At 41.5% G+C, this 22624-nt stretch overlaps 1 protein-coding gene and 2 non-coding genes across 3 annotated transcripts; 1 reads left to right on the forward strand and 2 right to left on the reverse strand.

Annotated features, from left to right (window-relative positions):
- Positions 1-781: 781 nt before the first annotated feature.
- Trnaa-agc lies at positions 782-853 on the reverse strand. Its single transcript has one exon. It is a non-coding gene; the product is annotated as a tRNA-Ala (tRNA).
- A 75-nt stretch (positions 854-928) lies between these two features.
- Positions 929-1000, forward strand: Trnaa-agc. Its single transcript has one exon. It is a non-coding gene; the product is annotated as a tRNA-Ala (tRNA).
- A 2654-nt stretch (positions 1001-3654) lies between these two features.
- Positions 3655-15529, reverse strand: LOC5565074 (maltase 2). The gene is made up of 5 exons (XM_021851974.1): positions 14961-15529; positions 4911-5195; positions 4769-4845; positions 4509-4713; positions 3655-4446 (listed from the first exon to the last, which is right to left on the reverse strand). Exons 1-5 carry the CDS (start codon positions 15453-15455, stop codon positions 3694-3696), a joined length of 1815 nt encoding a protein of 604 aa, XP_021707666.1. The 5' UTR covers positions 15456-15529; the 3' UTR covers positions 3655-3693.
- Between the last annotated feature and the right edge of the window lie 7095 nt (positions 15530-22624).

Below are 22624 nucleotides of genomic sequence, written 5' to 3' on the forward strand. Positions count from 1 at the left end.
AATACAAAGGCAAAAAATTCATATTTTTTCTCTATGCATAAAAACTTTTACCAAAATAATTTCAATAAAGCAATCCTTGAGACAGCTGTGTTTAGCTGTTTTTTTGTTTATCATGAGATTTTGACGTTTTGATTACAAAGGAAAATGTAAAGCTTCGATAACACTTGTATGTTTTGTTTACCCTACCGTTTCGGTTGTACTTTTTGCTTTCAGTGATATCGCGGAAAGTCCTCATGAATAGCCTTATTGGATTAAATTACCACACAAGAAAAAAGTTCAAAACAAACATAACGCATGCTCGATTGGCTCACACTTTGACAGCAATGTCAGTGTTTACTCGAATCTCTCTGAAAACTCTAATATATTTTTGACCACTTTTCTACGACCGTTTCTTTAAATGATCAGTACCTTGAAAAGTAATAAAAACAGAGGGTCATAATGTTAAACAAAATTGTTCAATAGATAAAGTCATTAAGATGCGGAATTTTGCCACTAGGTTGCACTAGTGGGCATCTAGTGTTTTTCCGATATCTCAGGATCCTGACCACTTAGAAAGATAGCGTCTTCGGCAAACATGTTCAGCAGCTCTAGCGCTACCATTATTCAAGTCATGAGAATCGAATCTCTGCCACCAGGTGGCGCTGGTGAAGCTAAAGTTTTTAAATTGACGCTAATATTGATCTGTTCGGTAATCCAATCCACATGGTTATTAAATTTATTAACTCATTACGCGTGGTAAAGATGGACAAATGATGGGTGAAATTATGAAAAAAAAAACCACGGGCTCGGCTGGGATTTGAACCCAGGACTCTTGTATGCTAGACGAGTGCTTTACCAACTAAGCTACCGAGCCACTTGGTGACCCAATAACTACCATTTCACTACAAGTTTAGAACAAGTTGGTTACTCAGTTATTGGGTCACCAAGTGGCTCGGTAGCTTAGTTGGTAAAGCGCTCGTCTAGCATACAAGAGTCCTGGGTTCAAATCCCAGCCGAGCTCGTGGATTTTTTTTTCATAATTTCACCCATCATTTGTCCATCTTTACCACGCGTAATGAGTTAATTAATTTAATAACCATGCGGATTGGATTACCGAACAGCTCAATATAAGCGTCAATTTATATTAGAGTGTTACTGCCTCTCTGTAGTAGTCATGTCGTCACTTGAGTGAGAACGACACGTTGATAGCCTTCCCACATCTTTACTCTTCCACAATACAGTTGTCGTGGAAGCGATGTACCCTCAGAAATAAAAATAGTCACAGCATTACTAAAGTTTATGCATTAATGACTATTTTCTATCTGCCTCTCTTTTATTCTGCTGTGAATTTTTACTAACTGTCATTTCGACTGGGTTGAAGCTTAGCGATGCTTCAACCCAGGTGAATTGACAAATAGGAATAAAATTCCCTGCAGGATAAAAGAGAGACAGATAGAAAATAGTCATAAATTACTAAAATTTAGTCATTTTGTGACTTCCCGTGTTTCTGAGTGTAGGTACGATAGGCAAACAGTTTCAACACTAAATAAATCGCACTTGCTCTTCCTGCGAGTGTAGTTAACATGAGATGGATGGATATGGGTTATGAAAGGGGTCCGCGTGGTCTGTAGGGATTTGAATTCTAAACTTGTAACCAACTCAGTTATTGGGTCACCAAGTGGCTCGGTAGCTTAGTTGGTTAAGCGCTCGTCTAGCATACAAGAGTCCTGGGTTCAAATCTGCCTTCTACTTTAATAAACATTCAGTATCGTTATGTTTAAAATTTAATAATATCGGCTTATAACACCCCTATATGATAGGCTCTTATAATAAAAACTAAGCAGTGTTGCCATCTATTATTGGTATATGAAAGGCTATTTTGGAATTTTTCACACCATGTGATCTAAAGAGACGTCAGCAGAAATTGACCTTTTTGAATATATTAAATTTTGTGAATGTTATTCCATCCAAAAAGCAGTTTCTGTACTAAATCATCACCAAATCTTTCCCAACCGTTCTCTTTCGAAAGAATTCTATTTTTTTCAAGATGTTTTGAATCGTATTTGAAATGTTTAGCATTTGAGAATGTCAACAAATGCAAGAAGCATCTTCAAAAATTTGGCAATTTTTCAAAGCTATTGCTAGATATCTAGGAAACGCCCTAAAGCTATCATTTATCCCTGCTTATTTTTGCTGCACTGCGAATCAGACCATTAGACCACCATTCTTCTTATTAAAATCGATTTTTTTGCCATCAGCTCCCTAATAGATTCGGAAACCACCATAAGTTTGCACAAGATATGCAGATTCAAATCGGTACGCAAATAGTTGTATTGAAAAAAATTACGTTGATTTTACTGGTTGAATTAAATTAAATATGTTATTTAGACCAATTATTTAAAATTTACCGTAAATATAAATTCATTGTTTCAACGACCATTTTCATTGAATTGGCTTGAACAATTATGTTACAGTGAAACCTCCATGAGTCGATGTTCCATGACTCGATATCGACTCATGGAACCATACTAGAAATAAAATTTCATGGTTACTATGATGGTCCCCTCAAACAGCTTTCCAAGAGATTTGTTTCCACGACTCGATATTTCCATGAATCGATGGTCCCTTCAGATATCGACTCATGGAGGTTTGACTGTATGTTGGAAAATTAACATTTTTGGACATTTTGAGTTACAGTTGTACTTTTGGCCAACTTTTGTATGAAGTGCGGCTACTGTACATTGTTATAGTATTGCTTATTTCTATTTTTATAGGCTACTTCTTAATGAAATACTGAGAATATGCCTTCTTTAAATGCTTCTTAATTTTGCCACCCCGTACAAATGTACTGGTGCTACCGTTAACCCAAGAAAGGCAGATGGAGATTGATCGCTCGGTAAGTTGATTGAAGGGCATGCCTGCCTGCCAAGCATTTACGCCCTTTGTGGGTGGTGCTTTTCCGCTGATGAAGCACCCGATGTAATGGAAAACTAATTGTCACCGCTATGTTGGTTTCTGGATTGTTCGCTTGGAACGTTGTATGCTGCTGTGGATTGTTGAAATAATGCCATCAAAAGTGGAGTACAAAGCCATAACGTCGAGCATTTTATTTTCACAGCGGCTAAATGAAGAGCATGGCGAAGAGTGGTCTTTGATGTTCTCCAAAACAATCAAAGCTATCCGATGCACCGAAATGGATTTTTATTCGCAGAATGTTCAACGTACTTGGAAAGTTTGTGAAAAAAACCTGAGGGTGTGCTGACAGAAACTTTGAAATCTTTCACCAAATAAAGTGGGTAGTTAGGACCATGTACTTTTGAAAAGGAAGATACTTTAATCGTTTTGCATAATTATTAAACTACAATTCTAAACTGCTACGGTAAATGAAACGTAATATGTTGTTAAATAAGTGTTAATGATAGCTTAATTTAGTTTTACCTAATAAGGATGATGCTGTTAACTAACACAGAACTCATAGATAGAAAGAATGAATGTAGTGTCTGGAATGACACTAATAAAGGAATAGCTAAAAATCGATTACGTGGTCACATGGTCCGACTGATATTCTGATTTCTCAAGCATATCAAGCCCCCGTATGGATGATTTATCTAATCTTTTCATATTGCATTCAGCAGATAATTTAACGTAAACATAATTGAAACTCCTACTCGCATCTTATTGTCTTCCAATTCACTGTTTTATTGAACTGAATAATCACAGGAATAGATAGCCAATTAGAGCTAACGTAACGATAATCATAGCTCCACGAAGAGCTACGGCTGCCGACTCCGCTACAACCAACGATTCATACGGGCCCAGAGTCAAGTTATACGATTCGACACTTTGCCCAATTTTGTATCGAGAGTCCGTTCCTGCTAGTCGAATCACTGGGTTGTTGGCTATCTCATACAGATATCCCAGATCAACGGTTGTGACTTGATTGTCTAAATTGACTACAGTAATGAAATACTTGTCGTACTTTCCACTCGGGTCATCCTGTGGTTTGAGGTAGCGAACAAATGCAAACACGTTCTCTGCCAAAGCTCGAGATTTGAAGTGACCGTGAGTGAAGACGTGATTCTTGCGAAGAGCTACAGCATCCACGTAGAACTGATATGTACTGTAGTCCGCTTCCCGCTGTTTTCGTAGGTTAGTCTGACGGAAGTAGGGATTTATCGGTAGCCATTTCTTGTTTGCCGTTGAAAATCCAGCGTTGTACGAATCGTCCCACTGGAAGGGAGTTCGTTGGGGATCCCTGGATTTCCATTTGTACTCTTCGGGGCCAACGTTGCAACCCTGTGGGTCGCGGCTGTCCTCGTAGGAGATGTCCCGATAGTCCAGCATACCGATCTCTTCTCCGTTGTAGGTTACCGCCACACCAGGTAGTGTCAACAGGATCAACAGCATGCCGTCGATACGTTCCGGACCGTAGCGGCTGCCGACACGGGGTTGATCGTGATTACCGAGCTGTCAGGAAGGTGAAGCATTGTATTGAACGGGTTTATGCCTAGAGAGTGAAACATAATTACCACCCAGTTGGTTATCTTGCCCCGAGGCATGTTTTCCAAGAAACGGTCGATGACGTATTTGAAGTCTCGAGCTTTGGAGCCGGCATCCAGCTCCGTAATCATCGCAAAGTTGAACGGGAAGTGCGCTCGTTGTTCGGTTCCGTCATCCGATTCGTAGAACCGCATAATCATGTCCATACTGGTGTACGCCTCCGTCATCATGATACTGGTTTGGAATTTTAATTAGTTTTTGTGCGTTCATAGGAAGTTGTAATACTCACATAGTTTCACGATCATTTTGCTTGGCAAAATCATCAATGACCCGTCTCCAGTGTCCGATGACATCATAAGTTTCCAACTAAAATGTCAGTCAAATTAGTCAACCTGTTACATGAAACCGATTGCATAATCCATCCTCCTTACCAAGCTATTGGTGTACATATGGTTGGTGTAACCGTAGCTTAACGGATCCGAAGGGTCCTCGATCGGTTCATCGCGGAAATGTTCATCCTCGAACATGTGATTGATGGCATCCACACGGAATCCGGACGCACCTTTCCCCATCCAGAAGCGGAGAATTTCGTCGAACTCGGCAATCACCTTTTCATTGCGGTAGTTCAAATCCGGCTGTCCCACCTCGAACTGGTGCAGATAGTACTCTTTGCGGGTCTCGCTCCATTCCCAAGCGGAACCGTAGAATACGGAGTTCTGGAAGGAATCAGTCGAAATGTATTTCTCGGAATTTTCTATGTATCACATCAATTGGTGTAGCTAGTTTATTTTTTCTAGAGGTGGTATAGGGGTGTTCGGGATATAAAATCCGTCGCAATAATCGTAATTTTCACAAATCTTGTAATTATCTGGGATTTTTACTGCCGTGAATCGCAAGTCAGTCCCATCTGTAAAAAGTAAGCATTGAGATAATGGGCTGTGAAGTTTTCAAACTCGTTTTCCATACGAATAGTTAAAAACATCCAGAGGATTGTACCATGTTCCAATCTTAATAAAACTTTCACAACTTGCTTTTTACTACGATATCTTTCCGAGAAAAATATAAAGATGATCAAAACAAGTTACATTTTTGTGTTTCACGGTGTGAAAGTCTGTAGTGGGGCTGATATGCGGTTACTTTTCATTATGGGACAATTTGACTTGCTGTTTTTTCCTATTTTTTCCGAACAAATCATATTATTTCATTGGTGCTGTTGAAAGAGCATTTGAAGAGTTGTTGAAAACTGAACTCAACTCAATTTTGACGAAATTCCGTAGAATCTCTTTACTATCCCCCTTGAAACTAATTTAAAAACTCCGACAGGAATGACCTCTACATAACATCCCATTTTTTATTTAATTAAGATCAACATCTGGGTGGTAAATGACTGGACAATGCGTACCATTGGTACTTCGCGTACCTGCAGGTATAAAATAGACCCCATTTGTGGTCCTTAGCCTCTTGTCCAGTAACTCCTATCCCTACCTCCCCGTGGTGCCGCCTGGGATACGAGTAACCGTAGGGAAGATCGGGTAACCAACCCTGGTGGAACCTTGGTCGTATGCTGACAGGGAAGGGGGGCTCCTCTCTTCTGAGGGTGTAGCTTATCAGAGCGTCTGTTCTCCATGTTAGGGGCGGCTCAAAACAGCGTCTGTTCTCCATGTTAGGAGCGGCTGATCATCGTCCTAGTGCCAGCGTGGGACTCTAAACAGTGCTGTGCACGATGATCCTCCGGCGAGACAGGGGGTTGGTGCAGGCCTTACAAGCCAGCCGTAAAAATCGTCAGTACAGGAAGCATACAATGTAAATTCGGACCGGAACAATCGGCATAGACCCAGGCATCGAAAACGGACTAACGATTGGAAACTCGGATCATGGAACTGTAAGTCTCTCAATTTCTTGGGAAGTACCCGCATTCTTTCCGAATTATTGAGGGTCCGCAAGTTCGACATCGTAGCGCTGCAGGAGGTTTGCTGGAAAGGGTCGACGGTACATACGTATAGGGATGGTTATACCATCTACCAGAGCTGCGGCAATAGACATGAGCTGGGCACAGCTTTTATCGTGATGGGCGAAATGCAGAGGCGCGTGATTGGGTGGTGGCCAATCGACAACAGAATGTGCAAGTTGAGGATCAAAGGCCGTTTCTTCAATATCAGCATAATCAACGTGCACAGCCCTCACCTAGCGAGTGACGATGACGATAAGGACGCTTTCTACGCGCAGCTGGAACGTGAATACGACGGCTGCCCAAGCCATGATGTCAAAATCGTTATCGGAGATCTCAACGCTCAGGTTGGCCAGGAGGAGGAATTTAGACCGATTATAGGGAAGTTCAGCGCTCACCAGCTTACGAACAAAAACGGCCTTAGACTGATTGATTTCGCCGCCTCCAAAAACATGGCCATACGTAGTACCTTCTTCCAGCACAGCCTCCCGTATCGGTACACCTGGAGATCACCCCAACAGACTGAATCACAAATCGACCACGTTTTGATTGATGGAAGGCACTTCTCGGACATTATCGACGTCAGAACCTATCGCGGCGCAAACATCGATTCGGACCACTACCTTGTGACGGTTAAAGTGCGCCAACGACTCTCCGTTGTGAACAACATTCGGTACCGACGCCCGCCCCGGTACAATCTGGAGCGACTCAAGCAAGCCGAAGTCGCAACTGAATACGCGCAAAGCCTTGAGGCAGCGTTGCCGGAAGAGGGAGAGCTCACCGAAGCCCCTCTTGAGGACTGCTGGAGTAGTCTCAAAGCAGCCATAAATAACGCAGCGGAAGATGCCATTGGGTTCGTGGAAGCAAATCGACGGAACGGTTGGTTCGACGAGGAGTGTCAGACGGTTTTGGACGAGAAGAATGCAGCGCGGGCGATGATGCTGCAGCAAGGCACTCGTCAAAACGTGGAACGATACAAACAGAAGCGAAGACAGCAAACCCATCTATTCCGGGATAAAAAGCACCGCCTGGAAGAGTTGGAGTGCGAAGAGATGGAGCAGTTGTATCGTTCTCAAGAAACACGTAAGTTCTACAAGAAACTAAATGCATCCCGCAAAGGCTTTGTGCCGCGAGCCGAAATTTGCCGGGATAAGGATGGTGGTATCTTGACGGACGAACGTGAGGTGATTGAAAGGTGGAAGCAGCACTACGATGAACACCTAAACGGCGCAGAGGAGGAAGATCAAGACAGCAGGAGGAATGGCTTCATAAGTACGGCGGATGAGGGAGACGTGCCAACTCCCACAATAAGTGAAGTTAAGGATGCTATCAAACAGCTCAAGAACAACAAAGCAGCTGGAAAGGATGGTATTGGAGCGGAACTTATTAAAATGGGCCCGGACAGGTTGGCCACTTGTCTGCACCGATTGATAGCCAGGATCTGGGATACAGAACAGCTACCGGAGGAGTGGAAGGAGGGAATAATATACCCAATATACAAAAAGGGTGACAAGTTAGAATGTGAGAACTATCGAGCGATCACCATTCTTAACGCAGCCTATAAAGTGCTTTCCCAGATCATCTTCCGCCGTCTATCGCCACTGGCAAGCAGATTTGTTGGAAGTTATCAAGCCGGATTTGTGGACGGTCGATCGACGACAGACCAAATCTTTATGTTGCGGCAGATCCTCCAAAAGTGTCGCGAATATCAAGTCCCTACGCACCACCTATTCATCGATTTCAAAGCGGCCTATGATACCATCGACCGCGAAGAGCTATGGAAGATTATGGACGAAAACGGTTTTCCCGGGAAACTGACCAGACTGATCAAAGCTACGATGGATAGTGTACAGTGCTGTGTGAAGATATCGGGTGCTTTATCGGACCCGTTTGAAACACGCAAAGGACTTCGACAAAGCGATGGTCTTTCCTGCCTCCTGTTCAATATTGCGCTAGAAGGTGTTATGAAACGGGCGGGCTTCAACATGCGGGGCACGATCTTCAATAAATCCAGCCAGTTCATTTGTTTCGCTGACGACGTGAACATTGTCGGAAGAAAGTTCCAGGTGGTTGCTGAACAGTATACCAGGCTGAAACGTGAAGCAGATCGGGTTGGATTGAAGGTAAATACGTCGAAGACGAAATATCTGCTGGCTGGAGGAACCGAGCGCGATAGAGCTCGCATAGGCAGACGCGTGACGATCGACGGGGATGAGTTCGAGGTAGTGGACGAATTCGTCTACCTCGGATCATTGATAACGTCGGATAACAACTGCAGCAGAGAAATTCGAAGACGTATCATCGCCGGAAGTCGTGCTTACTATGGACTCCACAAGACCTTGCGGTCTGGTAAACTTCACTTCCGTACTAAGTGTACCATGTACAAGACGCTAATAAGACCGGTAGTCCTCTACGGGCATGAGACGTGGACAATGCTTGAAGAGGACCTGCAAGCGCTAGGAGTTTTTGAACGACGTGTGCTTAGGACGATCTTCGGCGGAGTATGTGAGAACGGCGTATGGAGGAGAAGAATGAACCACGAGCTTGCGCAACTCTACGGTGAACCCAGCATCACGAAAGTCGCCAAAGCTGGAAGGGTACGATGGGTGGGACACGTTGTGAGAATGCCGGACAACAATCCCGCAAAAATGGTGTTCAACTCAAATCCGGCCGGTACAAGACGAAGGGGAGCGCAACGAGCTAGGTGGTTTGACCAAGTGGAGCAGGATCTTGGAAGTGTGGGGCGATCGAGGAATTGGAGGTTAGCAGCCACGGACCGAGTTAGTTGGCGTAACATTGTGGCGCAGGTCATGTCTTGAAGGACGTAGCGCCAGCAAAAGTAAAGTAAGTAAGATCAACATCTTCATTGCGTTTCCACTGTTATTGGAATTTTTGGTATTTGTTTCAAATGTTCCTAATAGAAATGGTGCAGGAACTTAACTTCAAGTTTTAGGACTGTATGACTCAGAATTAAAATTCTTCATAATCATACGAGCTATAGAAATATGCCAGAAACATTTCATGATTCATTCTTGAAAACCTCCCTAAATTTCTTCTGAAAATTCTTCGGAAATTTACTTTCAGTAATTCATCCCGTAGTTTCTTCAAGAAACTCTACAGACTTCTAATATTCCTTAACAAATAATTTCACGAATTATTTCAGGATACATATTTGAATAAATTTCTTTTTATGGATTTGTCCATGAAATCCTCAACGAAATTATGCAAGCATTTGCCTTCAGGAAAATTTAAAGACAATTTTCACCGTCTTCAGCCAAAGGCTGCACAGACTGAACAATCACGAACATTAGGCAACGAACAATTGTCCGTTAACACAGAACACCCAGTAGCCCAGTGATGAATTTATCGTTTGACGAAAAGTTTCCACCGACTAGAGCGGGAATCGAACCCACGCTTCATGGCACAATACGCCTGAACGACTGCGCCGCTAACCGCAAGGCCAAAATACTTCAATCAAGACTATTTACCGGTTTCTTGAGGAACTTCTATTCGAATTATGATCAAATTATGCCAGATGTTTAAACATGTTTTTATTTTGCTAACATAAACATGTTTTGAAGAAATTGGATTATTTGAGTCTAGAAGATTTTTATTGGAATATTTTAAGAAAACTCTAGAGACTTTTTTTTAGAGTTTTATTGTGTAAAGCTATTCTTGGACATGTACGTGCAAACCTGTATGACAAAATTTCAAAGGAAACGTTTTCAGATACATCCAGCTAGTGATTTCTGGTGTAATGTTTTTTTTTTATGATCACATGTGAACATTTTGACAGGAATTCAAAAAAATCCTCAATTTGCAAAATTACTATCGAAAGTTTTTTTCATGAAATTTCAGAGAGCATAACTGGCGGTAGAATATAGAAGAATAAAGCGAAAACGTTTTGTCTTTGACCATTGTGGGCATTATTTGTGATGTGATTAAATGTTCTTGAGAAAATGTAGGTCATTCCATACAATTTATAGCCATTTTAAGCCATTTTAGCAACTTTTGGCAATTTGAAGCAATTTTGAGTCATATTAATCCATTTCGAGCCATTCAAGATATTTTTACCATTTAATATTATTTCAAACCATTTAAAGCCATTCAAAGCCATTTAAAGCAACTAAAAGCCATTTAAAGCTATTCGAAGCCATTTTTGACCATCTAAAGCCATTTTTTGCCTTTTCAAGCCATCTAAAGTAATTTTCAGCCATTTAACTCAAGAGCGGTCGCGCATTCAGCTATCTCCAGCACCATCTCGCTCGTGTTGTGTATCAAAAGCGACCCTTCCTCAGGGTGCGTGTACTCAGTACACGCATGCGACTGATCTTGGGTCAAAGCCATTTTAAGTAATTTTAAGCTATTATAAGCCATTTTGAGCCGTTTAGAGCCATTCAAATCCCATTTAGAGCTATTCAAAGTAATTTGAATCCATTTAATCCATTTCAAGTCATTTTAAGCCGTTTTAAGCCATTCAAAGCCATTTGAAGCCATTTAAAGCTATATTAACCCCTCTACCGGCAGCTTCATTTTCTCACCACAATCACGATAACATTTTGGTTTCAGAATATTTTTACACAATTTTTTACAAGTTCTCAATAAACTCTTCCATTTTTAGAATTTGTATTGGTTTTGATCATTGGTCATCTGGATCCGGAGGTATTCCAAAATTCCTTGAGGGACCGACGAGTAGCCATAACCTACGTAAATTTCTCTGGCTACATGTTCGGATATTAACGTGGGCTTCGTGGCCGTGCGGTTTGTGTTACCAAGCATTTAGCCTCATCGAGTCAAGGATTGTGGGTTCACTTCCCACTTCAGTCCGGAAAACTTTTCGTCAGACATATATTTCGACTTTGACACTGGGCGTTGCATGCTATCCGTTGTCTAGTGTAATGCTTCCTTTAAAGGACAAATCGTCTACTGGAAGCATTAACGTGTTGGTGTCTTAAAAAAAAACTCTTCGGACTAATACATTTACGGTAAAATGTTGTGAAAAAATGAAACAATTTGGTGTAGCCCTCTTTGAGCAATGACCATTTAGGTTCCTTGTACCACGCTGGCCAAATAAAGATCTTCAAAACTTCAAAGAACACCATATCGTTATTTTCAGATATCTCCAAGGATTCTTAATCGACTTGTACGATTTTTTCAGAGTAGCTCCTTATTACCTGTATAGTCCACATTTTATTTTGTTTTATTTTTTTGATAAATTAATCAAATACAAAATGGTCGCCGTAGACATTTTATATGGAGAATGTCGTTCTCCCAAGAAACATCGGAATATCAAAACATTGGTGATCTAATGATTAATATTTATACGGATTCGCGAATTAGAAGAGTTATTTGATTTTTTTTGAAAAAAAGGGGTGAAAATATTGAGAAACGAAAAAGTTATCGCGATTTGAATTTAGTTTTTGCTGTAAAAATGAAGCTGCCGGTAGAAGCGTTAAGCTATTGAAACTAATTTAAAGCTATTTTAAGCCATTTTGAGCCATATACAGAAATTTAAAGCCATTTTTAGCCGTTTTGAGCTATTTTAAGCCATTTTCAGTCTTTTAAAGCCATTTAAGCCACTTTAAACCATTTTATGCCATTTTAAGCCATTTAAAGCCATTTTAAGCCATTTGCAGCCATTTAAAGCCATTCAATGCCATTCATAGCCATTCAAAGCCATTTCAAGCCATTTTAGGCCATTGAAAGCCATAAAGCCATATTAAGCCATTAAAAGTAATTTTAAGCTTACAAAGCCATTCAATGTCATTTAAAGCCATTGGTTTCGGTAAAACAAATTGACGAACTCGGCCGATAAATCATATTTTTACTGAAATCTCGTTGAAATTTAACACTTGATCCGAATTGACAGATGTGAAGTGCCGAAAATCGGTTATTTGTATTAATTACCGAAATTCGGTATTTCAAATTGCCACAGTATTCGGCAAACGAATTAGTTTACCGAGATTCGGAAAAGTGGATCTGTCAAATCATTCAAACACGTGCGATCGAAAGGAAAAGTCAAAAGTGTTTTTGGAAGCTGGGCTCTTCATGTAAGTTATTGGAAGCGAATTTTTATTTCTGTTGTTCGTTTTTCACTAAAATTCAATTGAATAAGCAAACATTTTCGATTATACTTTTCATTTCAGACACAGCTATATTCGGAGCGTTCAAGAACAACCAAACTGTATAAAAAACACGAGGGAAAATGTTTCAGTGGTGTTTGTAAGATTTTTGCTGTGAGCTGCGTCGCCTCAACATCAATTATATATTGTTTAAATCTTGTTTTCTTCTGCTATTTTTATCTGATTCAGTGAAACAATTAAAAAAAACAATAAACATTACTGAATTTCGGTAAAAATATACCAAAATTTTCGGCAAAGCATTGCCGATCTGCTCAGCAAATTTTGACAGCTGGGTAAGTGTTCCGTTTTGCAGCCTGTTCGGCATTTTGAACTTTTACCGAGATTTTCGCTGTTCGCGAGATCTCAGCTGTTGGGTTCTCGGCAAAAAGTTTTGCCGGCCTCGGCGAAATAAATTAAGTGTGAAGGACGTTAAAATTTAAGGCCATTTAAAGCCATTAAAAGCCATTTTAAGTCATTAAAGGCCATTAAAGCGATTTAAGGCCATTTCATGTCATTTAAAACCATTTGAAGCCATATCAATCCATTTTATGCTATATTAAGCCCTTTTTAGTCATTGAAAGCCGTTTAAAGCCATATAGAACCATTTTTGACCATATTTTGCCATTTTAAGCTATTTTAAACAATTTTCAGTCAGATTTTGGATTTTGGATTTTGGATTTTATTTGCGTGTATTGAAGATTTTTGTTTGAATTTTGCTAGAAATTTTGTGGTGAAAGCTCTGAGCATTTTTTTTGGCTGCAAGAGAAAACTCACTCGTGTTTATTTCACAAATATCTGATTTTTCTACAGAAGGTGGGGTTGGTGGTCTGATGGTTACCGCTCCTGCTTCATAAGCAGAAGGTCATGGGTTCAATCCCAGGCCCGTTCCTTTCCTCGTACTTTGTAGTTGTATATCTCTCACTTGCTTCTATCTTCCATTCTAAATCTATCACACTCAAACTATTCGTTCATAGCAAACGCTAGAACCAAAGACGGACAAGAAACCGTTTCCCTAACGCTTCCATTCTTCCACGCGCATGCCTTTCCTTACGCCTGATACATAGGCAATCTGCTAACCACAAAAGCAAACCTCTCTGCCATGCCTTTCCCCCAATCCATTCACTCCCGCATGAACTGGCTTAGATGCAGTGGTATATACGGTCTACGTGGGAGCCAGTATAATGCATCATCAATTCCTCCCCCTTCCCCACATTGGTCTGCATTCTGACGTGGCAGGCACCATTGTCGCTAAAAATAGATCACCAGCACTTATACACTGAGGATGCCTGTTAGTCCCAAGCAGTCATTCGGTTGGTTCCTTGAGTAAGTGCAGCTGATCTGGCGATACTGGAGTAGCATCCACGGGCGGCCAATCAAGCTCAAGCTCAAGCTCAAGCTCAAATATCTGATTTTTCTACAGATTGCTTAAAATTTAATTGCTTAAAAAGTTCAACCAAAATCTCCATCTCTGATATTTCTGCCAGTATTATACCTTCAATTTCTTTATTTCTAAGAATTCTGCCAGAAAGTCCTCTGAGCATTCTATGCATCCTTTTTATTATCATTTTCCACGAAATTTCAGGAAAAAGTTCAAGGACCTTTCGTATTTCGAGTGTATCTTCTGAAGTGAATTTTTTTGAATTGTTGAGATCAAAATTTGATTTATTCTATGCTTTTTGACGGAATCGACGGCAGTTTCCCGTAGAGAAGACAAGATAAGTATGATGAAATTTTTCTTTAAACAGTTCCATGATGAGGATTATTCAGGATTTTATTTCATGACTTTATTCTGTTATTCGTTGGTGGACTTGTTGATGAAATACGTGAAAAGTTTTTACTACAAAATACAGAAAAATGACATAAACAAAACATGACGTTAATTTCATGGTTAACCAAAATCCTCAATGATTACATACACATAATATGCGACATTATTGTAAAACTACGTCTAATGTGACTGAAAATTATTTGGATACGAACAATTTTGATTTCAATGTGACGGAAAGTTATTTCCTTTGTTTTGTATATGTAAGTCATTTGACTTGTTTTAATATGTCGGGCACATATGACGTAAATTTACATAAAAAGTGTGAAAACTTTTCAAAGAAATTCAGAGAGAAATTTCTATTAAAACGAATTTAGTTGAACTACAATTAGTTTTGATGGAATCTTGGAACACAATAATGAAGAATAAAACAGATGATAGTATGTATTGTTGCCCTGAAGGGATTTCTTGGACAAATTAGAATAATGTTTCATAGAATTAGTGGAGCAGCAGCTTATGATTTTAAAAGTGTCTGAGATGAGAGCAATTTGTTTTTTTTATGTGAAAAAAAAACATAGTGCTCTTATCTAATATGGGTCCCCTGTCCTCTCATGTTCCTACGCTAATGATCACATCACAAACTTACCCAATTATTCGGAACATCGGGTTTGTCTTGTCCTTCGACCACTTTACCCGGATGCCACACGTAATAATCCTTGTACGGTTCAACTCCAAGTTCCGACTGCTGGAACCACCAGTGTTCCACACTTGAGTGATTGGGCACAAAATCCAATATGATTTTTATGCCCAACTTCTTCGCCTCGGCAAACAGCTCTTCCAGATCTTCGTTCGTACCGAACAGTTCGTCAACCTCGAGAAAATCGCTCACGTCATAACCGAAATCTCGCTGAGGAGATTTGAACACCGGGCTCAACCAGGTTGCGTCGATTCCCGTATCCTTGAGGTGCTGCAGCTTTGCCGTTATACCTTTGATGTCCCCAACTCCATCACCGTTGGTGTCGTAGAATGAGCGAGGATAAATTTGATAGAATACAGCCGTTTCCCACCAGTCTTTTTCGGCAAGTTCTTTACTTGTGCAGTAGACCACCAGCGCAGTTAGACCTATAAATAAGGTCCTCATTTCAAAGGAAATCTGAAAGCTACGTGCTTTCAAGCTGTGCCACCGTTGGAACGATACTGCAGCACCTGGAGCATCTAAATTCGTTTATGGCGCCGGGCTATATTATCTGTTTCTGGGAGATATCTCCGCGCACTTTTTCATTCGGAGATAACGACCGTCACTGTAGAACGTGACTCTTCAAACCGATAGTGTCAATGCTGAAGATGTAGTAAATAATAACATTTTATGCGCGAAAAGCTATCTCCGAAGCACGATTTTATCGAAGTTCAATTAAGATTTGATTGTGACAAAAATAGGCGGCTGTATAATTTAATCAGCCGGTGTCACCAGTAAGGCAACCGAATTCTTGAGCCAAGCGCGCTCATTGCCTCATGTACCGGTGATAAATCATTCATGATGCCAGATCAAAAGCGCTGATTGGATCGGATTTTTTTTCGCTCCATCGTCAGTGAACCGGTAAATTCAGCGGAGTAGGATGACTTTTCAACTCGAAGTTAATTCATTATTAAAAGTGCTATTTACACTTTTGTGCTGTATCGACTGTTCGTTTGTTCGCTCTTCCGGCGTTGGTCTAGCTCGAGGGAGGAATAATTAGGCTTGGAATATTCAGATGACATCTTGGAAGTTTTTCTTCGTTTTGCATTGTGAGACATAGCGATGGAAAAGCACATCTGAAATTCCAGTCGGAATTGAAAGAATTGAAAAGTAACGACTGCTAATTTCATGTTGATGAATGCATCAATTGTGTCGTAGATTTGTGGAATGATATTGAAGCATTGCAAAAGTATTCCAAAACCGTATGCTAAAGTTAACATCTATACTTTGTCAGTCCTGAAAATGACTCAGTAATGATTATTTTTTTAACGTTACGACTCCAAACTGTTCCATTGTTGTTTGTGCTGAGTTGTCGTCCAAGAATTGATCTGAAGCTCAACCCAGAACTTCGAAATTGGAATAGCTGCCTCAGGGCCAATGAGGTCTGGCGATGCTCCATTATGAGCTAACTCATCAGCGAATTTATTTCCAGATGACTTTCTCAACTTGAGTTCTACATGCGATTACAAGCCTCGACCTTGAGTTGGCCACAAGGGCATTTATAGCCGCCTGCTTAGAGATGGGCGATTTGAATCGGAGCCTTTCAAAAAACCAAATCACTCAATTGGCATGGCTCCTTTTTTGATGAGAGTCGCTTTATTCGATATGCATAAATAGTAACAGACCAGATAGAAAGTGTCCCTAAAAGAACGAACTGATTCTTTTTTCCTATTGTCTTTTGTTCGTAGGGGGACTGGGGGTAGTTTGCCCACGTTAAGGAAAACAGCGATTTTATATATGAAAAACATGATTTTATGCTCTTTTTAATTATGGTCGGATAAACAAACCGCCAACTAGAGACCAATCGATTTAAATTTTCAGCTTAAACGGTTGTTTGGTTCTCCAGATTTGTGCTCTTGAAAATTTGAGATTTGGCTTCGATTCATCTTCTTCTTAAACAGAACATTTCTCTGAATGTCTTTCGGTTGAATTTGTAAAGTAACACCTGGTAGAGTTTTTTTTTTAAATTTATGTGAAAAACTGAATCTTTTGTGAAATTTTTGGAGGAATCATCAAAGAAATCGCTTGAGAAATTCCCAGAGAATTCCCTTGAAAAATTTCTTGATATTTCTCTGGAAGAACTATTAAACCTATCCCTGGAGGAGTTAATAAAGGATTCTTTAAGGTAATTTCTGATGGATTTCGTGGAACAAATCCTTCAAGAAATTCTAAAAAGAATTGACCGACATATTCCTTTAGGAATCCTCGGAAAAAATGCTGTTAGATTCTTGTAGTAATTCATGCGAAAATTCCTGAATTCCTGGTCGATTACGTCGTATGGTCCCTTCAGAAACACTGGAAGAATTAATCGAAGATTCCCTAAAATAATCCCCGAAGAACCCCCCCCCCCCCCCCGTTCTTCGGTTGGCTTTGTGATGTTAAACTCTCATGAAATTTCAAGCGGAACCCTGGTACAATTCCGTGTAGTAAGTTTTGGTGAATTATTTTGTAGTATGGAATCTCTGGATGCTTCCTGGTAGAATCCTTGGAGGAGCTCTTGGTGGATTCCCTGGAGAAATTCTGGGTAGGATCAATGTAAGAGTTCCTGGAGTAAATCTCTGCATGTATTTCTGTAGGAATTTTTGAAGGAATTTCTATAGCAAATCTGTAGTAATTCATGATGAGAATAATTGGATTAATCACTGAATGATTTTCTTGAGAAATGTATGGAGGGATTCCTAGGGAAATCACAAGAAGAACTAATGGAAAATTTTCTATTGGAGCAATTCTTTGTGGATTTTTTTTTATGGAATTTCTGCAATAATTTCTTGGGAGGGATTCCTTGAGCAATCTCTTATAAGAATCCTTACAGAGTTTTTTTTAGAAATTCTTGTTTAATTGTCTAATTTAACGAGATTTTTAGCCCTGGGCTAGATCATCTCGGGACCAACCGCTTTTACTTCCCTTCCGAAGGAAGTCATCATTATAACTTTTTACGTCATAAGTGACTATGTCAGGGATGGGATTCGATCCCAGGTCCTCTGCCTAAGAGGCGAGTATTCTTACCACTACACCAGGTCCATCCCTCTAATTGCTGAAGTTTCGCTGGATAAATTATCAATTTGGATTTCATTGGATGAATCTGTTGACGCCGGAGAGAGCTGGCCGTACTCATGGCCGGGGATGCAGCGATCGTGGAGAATAAAAACATTGTGTACTACACTTAACAGAAAAATCTATATTTACAGTATATACACAATGAACTGATTTATCACAACACCCATCCCGGTCTGTGGGCGAAGGGTGCGACGGGCGAACGAGCGCGCGCGGAGCACACGCAGAGTGTGCTGATGGACCGTATTGATCGGTCGGCGGTCAACTATATAACTGATGGGAATATATTTAGAGCTGAATATTGCTGTATCGAAACACACTCCTCGGTCCTGTATACTGATGCATATACGGTTGGCTAGATGGTAGTATTGTTGCTCGCATTACTTCTCTACTACAGCGTTGTATTGCTTTGGGTGGACACTATGTCGATCGTATGCAGCCTCTCTTCAACAGTAGAGCTGATATCAGTGCGTCGTGGCATGGCATCGTAAGCACTGTGGGTGAGTTGAATATACACTGGTGGTCAAAACAGATTTTTCCGAATAAGTTCACGTTCGGCGTGAACATACTCCCCGCCTTGAATACGGTGAGGATTCAACATGATTTTGGTGGATGATGTATTCTCGCTTGATTCATACTGCTGGTATGATTTGAAACGGTCCGGATTGATACCGGATTGATGATTTTGAATTTTTGGTTTGCTGGACATGACAATCCCATTTCCGGTGAAAACGCTACATGACGACTAGTGTTCACGCATTAACGAAACGGTCCGGATGGATGCCGGAGAGGTGGCACTGTCGTCGCAGATCGTTGTGATGAACATTGATCAATGGCCGATCTCGGAGGATGTTGTAGATGTTCAGGATGCACAGGAAGCTATTCGATACTAAAAGGGATGAACGGCTGAATTACTGTAACAGAAAGGAACAAATAGGGTACTTGCCTGTGGCCAAGTCCCATCCGTGGGGTCCGAGGACCCACACGGAGAGCCTTGTTCCTCTTTACAGATGCTCCTGGAACTTGCTCGATTCCCCCGAGCTTGGGCCAGGAGTCCTCTCGACTGGCGAAGTTGAACTGGCGATCGCTTGTTGAACGGGTGATAAGAGATGGGGAAGATGGTACAAAATGCGCTCGATGATGGCAGTTGATGATGATCACGCAAGAAAAATTCGGTCCAAATAGCGTTTGGAGTGGTGATCATTCCTAACATTGATGATGACTTGCTGGCTTTTGGAGCGTTCCATTGTGGTTTGCTCGCAAAAGTGATTTTCGACATCAGAAAATTGGTAGTTGTTGTTACGATGGAAGGCAGTCTAATTCTCATGTGGCACTTGTGTTGACATTGCTTATTGACTTCGAGTGTCTAGTCAGCCTTGTGGTGCATTCCGTGGTGGTTTGCACGCATAAAAGAATTCCTCCGGTCCGATCACGCTGAAGTGTCGAGGATCAGAATTCAAAACAGAAGACTGACTAGTGTTGCGTGTGATGAAAGTGCGACTAGTCCCATGGTGCAGTCTAGTGTAGACAGCACGCAAATGATCCCCCAGCCCAACCACAATGAGTGCGTTGCGGGAAGAATCGACGATGCTTACTGGTAACGCTCAGGACCACAGGAAGTACCAAACGTTCAACAAATTTGGATTTGAACTGCACTCGCCCGATTCCATTTTAATGGAAAGCACCAACGGGTAGTAATCCTTGCGACGAACTTGTCGGGCTCATCCTTGTGTTGAAGTTGATGCTTTCGCAAAATGGGGAGGCAGCATCCATTTCATAAAAGCCCACAGACCGGCTGTTGATGGCGTCTGCAAGGTATTCGCGATGGCGATCGCGCACAACACCAAAACGGGCTTCTATTGTACTACAGAAGCGATGGGACGCCAGGCCCGAGCGTCTATCCGGCTCGAAGGACCAATGTTGACGCCGGAGAGAGCTGGCCGTACTCATGGCCGGGGATGCAGCGATCGTGGAGAATAAAAACATTGTGTACTACACTTAACAGAAAAATCTATATTTACAGTATATACACAATGAACTGATTTATCACAACACCCATCCCGGTCTGTGGGCGAAGGGTGCGACGGGCGAACGAGCGCGCGCGGAGCACACGCAGAGTGTGCTGATGGACCGTATTGATCGGTCGGCGGTCAACTATATAACTGATGGGAATATATTTAGAGCTGAATATTGCTGTATCGAAACACACTCCTCGGTCCTGTATACTGATGCATATACGGTTGGCTAGATGGTAGTATTGTTGCTCGCATTACTTCTCTACTACAGCGTTGTATTGCTTTGGGTGGACACTATGTCGATCGTATGCAGCCTCTCTTCAACAGTAGAGCTGATATCAGTGCGTCGTGGCATGGCATCGTAAGCACTGTGGGTGAGTTGAATATACACTGGTGGTCAAAACAGATTTTTCCGAATAAGTTCACGTTCGGCGTGAACAGAATCACTGAAGAAATCCCTTGGGGAGTTTTTGGATAAATCTCTGGAGCAGGCTTTGCAGAATTCGCTCTCATTTGAGTATGAAGCACGATCAAAGCAAGCAAAGAAAAACATCCCATCTGTTGCGGTCCACGATCGTCATTGTATCGCAAGGTGTAACAAGTCTGATAAATGGAAGCAGCGAGCGATGGCCCCAAAGAGAGAGCAATGATAAAACCCATTTTACTCGCTTGTTTACCGTTGGTGATAGGTATTTTTATTTACTGGCACGATAAACAATCCACGAACTTCCAATAGCAATAGTGTCCCCCAGGCTTGGAGCATGTTTAGAGGGGTTTTATCATACACTACTATCCCCCCAATCTGATCAAAGTTGTAGCAGTATACGATAAACAGTCACTCATAATGTGCAGCATGTTATGATAGTTACAGAGAGCGATACGTGAGCGATTCTCTCAATTTTCTCAGGATTCAATCCCTGCTCTGGAGGAATCTGTAGATAAAATATTAATATTAAAATATTAGAAAAAATCGCTGAAGAAAGGCCTTGTGGAATTTCTGAAGTAACTCCTGGTAGAATTCAATAAAGAAGCCCTATTAAAAGTTTTGGGGAAATTGTTAGAGGAATTTCTGGTGATTTATTTCGTGAGAAATCTCTTGAGGAGTATCTGAAAGAATTCGTGATTCCTAGATAATGCGCAATGGAGTCCTTGGAACTAACTGCTAGAAGAATTCCTGAAGGAATCTTTTAAGAAATTGCTAGAACAATCTCTGGAGGAGTACTTGAAGGCAGCCTTGGACTAAGCCCTGAAGAAATCACTTGAGGATTTTTTTGGAATAATCTTTGAAGGAATCAGTGGGGAAAATTCTGAATAATTAGTAGAGGAACCTTTTAAGGAATCCCCGGAAGAACGCCACATTTAAATAAGCTTGAGGGCTTTTCCCCGGAGGATTCATTTTCATTTATTGGGTCAACATCTAAACAGATAACACTGAATCAACCATTTCACGCCACAATACTCGATTCGTGGCCGCATCTCTCCATCCTCGGTTCTGCCCCACGCTCGCCAAATCGATACGCACTTGATACGCCCATCTAGCTCGCTGCGCTCCACGCCTTCTTGTACCGACCATCTTTGCAGGGTTGCTGTCCGGCATTCATGGAACATGCCCTGCCCATCGTATCCTGCCAGCTTTGGCCACTTTCAGGATAGGGGGGTTCGCTGTTGAGTTGGGCGAGCTCGTGGTTCATCCTTCGCCGCCACACACCGTTTTCCTGCGCTCCGCCAAAGATCGTCCTAAGCACCCGACGTTCGAAGACTCCAAGTGCTTGCAAGTTCTCTTCGATCGCATCGTCCACGTTTCATGCCCGTAGAGGTCTATCGGCCTTACGAGCGTATTGTACATGGTACATTTGGTGCGGATGTAAATCTTTTTTGACAGCTTTTTGTGGAGGCCATAGAAGGCCCGACTTCCACTGATGCTGCGCCTCCGTATTTTACGGCTAACTTCATTGTCAACCGAATGCAAGGATTCAAGGTAGACGAACTCGATGACGACCGGCTACAAATCGTTGAAAAGGTTATGCGTTTGGACCTGATGTTCACAACATTTTGGGAGATTTTCCGTACAGTAAAGATCTGCTCCGTTGTCGATCGACCGTCAACGAAGCCGGCTTGATAACTTCCCACGAACGTTTACTATAGGTGCCAGACGACGGAAGATGATCTGGTATAATACTTTGCAGGCCGCATTTAGATTGGTGAACGCTCTAAAGTTCTCACAATTCAACTTGTCGCCTTTCTTTTAGATGGGGCATATTACCCCTTCCTTCCACTCCTCCGGTAGCTGTTCTGTTTCCCAGATTATGTCTATAAGCTGATGCAGACAAAAGGCCAGCCTTTTCGGGCCCATCTTTATGGGTTCAGCTCCGATACCATCCTTACCAGCAGCTTTATTGTTCTTGAGCTGGTGGATGGCATCCTTAACCTTCCTCAAAGTGGGGGCTGGTTAGTTTCCATCGCACGCAGTACTGACAAAGGCATTACCTCCGTTGTCCCGTTCTT

The sequence above is a fragment of the Aedes aegypti genome, chromosome 3, assembly GCF_002204515.2.
Source record: "Aedes aegypti strain LVP_AGWG chromosome 3, AaegL5.0 Primary Assembly, whole genome shotgun sequence".
Lineage (NCBI taxonomy): Eukaryota > Metazoa > Arthropoda > Insecta > Diptera > Culicidae > Aedes > Aedes aegypti.

Bases quoted from the DNA above. Each gene is read 5' to 3' on its own strand.
- LOC5565074 (XM_021851974.1), bottom strand. From the start codon at position 15,455: ATGAGGACCTTATTTATAGGTCTAACTGCGCTGGTGGTCTACTGCACA. The intron at 5,196-14,960 runs GTAAGTTTGTGA...GATTCCTTCCAG, and splicing joins CCGATGTTCCGAATAATTGG to AACTCCGTATTCTACGGTTC. The intron at 4,447-4,508 runs GTAATTATGTTT...CCTTCCTGACAG, and splicing joins GCAAGATAACCAACTGGGTG to CTCGGTAATCACGATCAACC.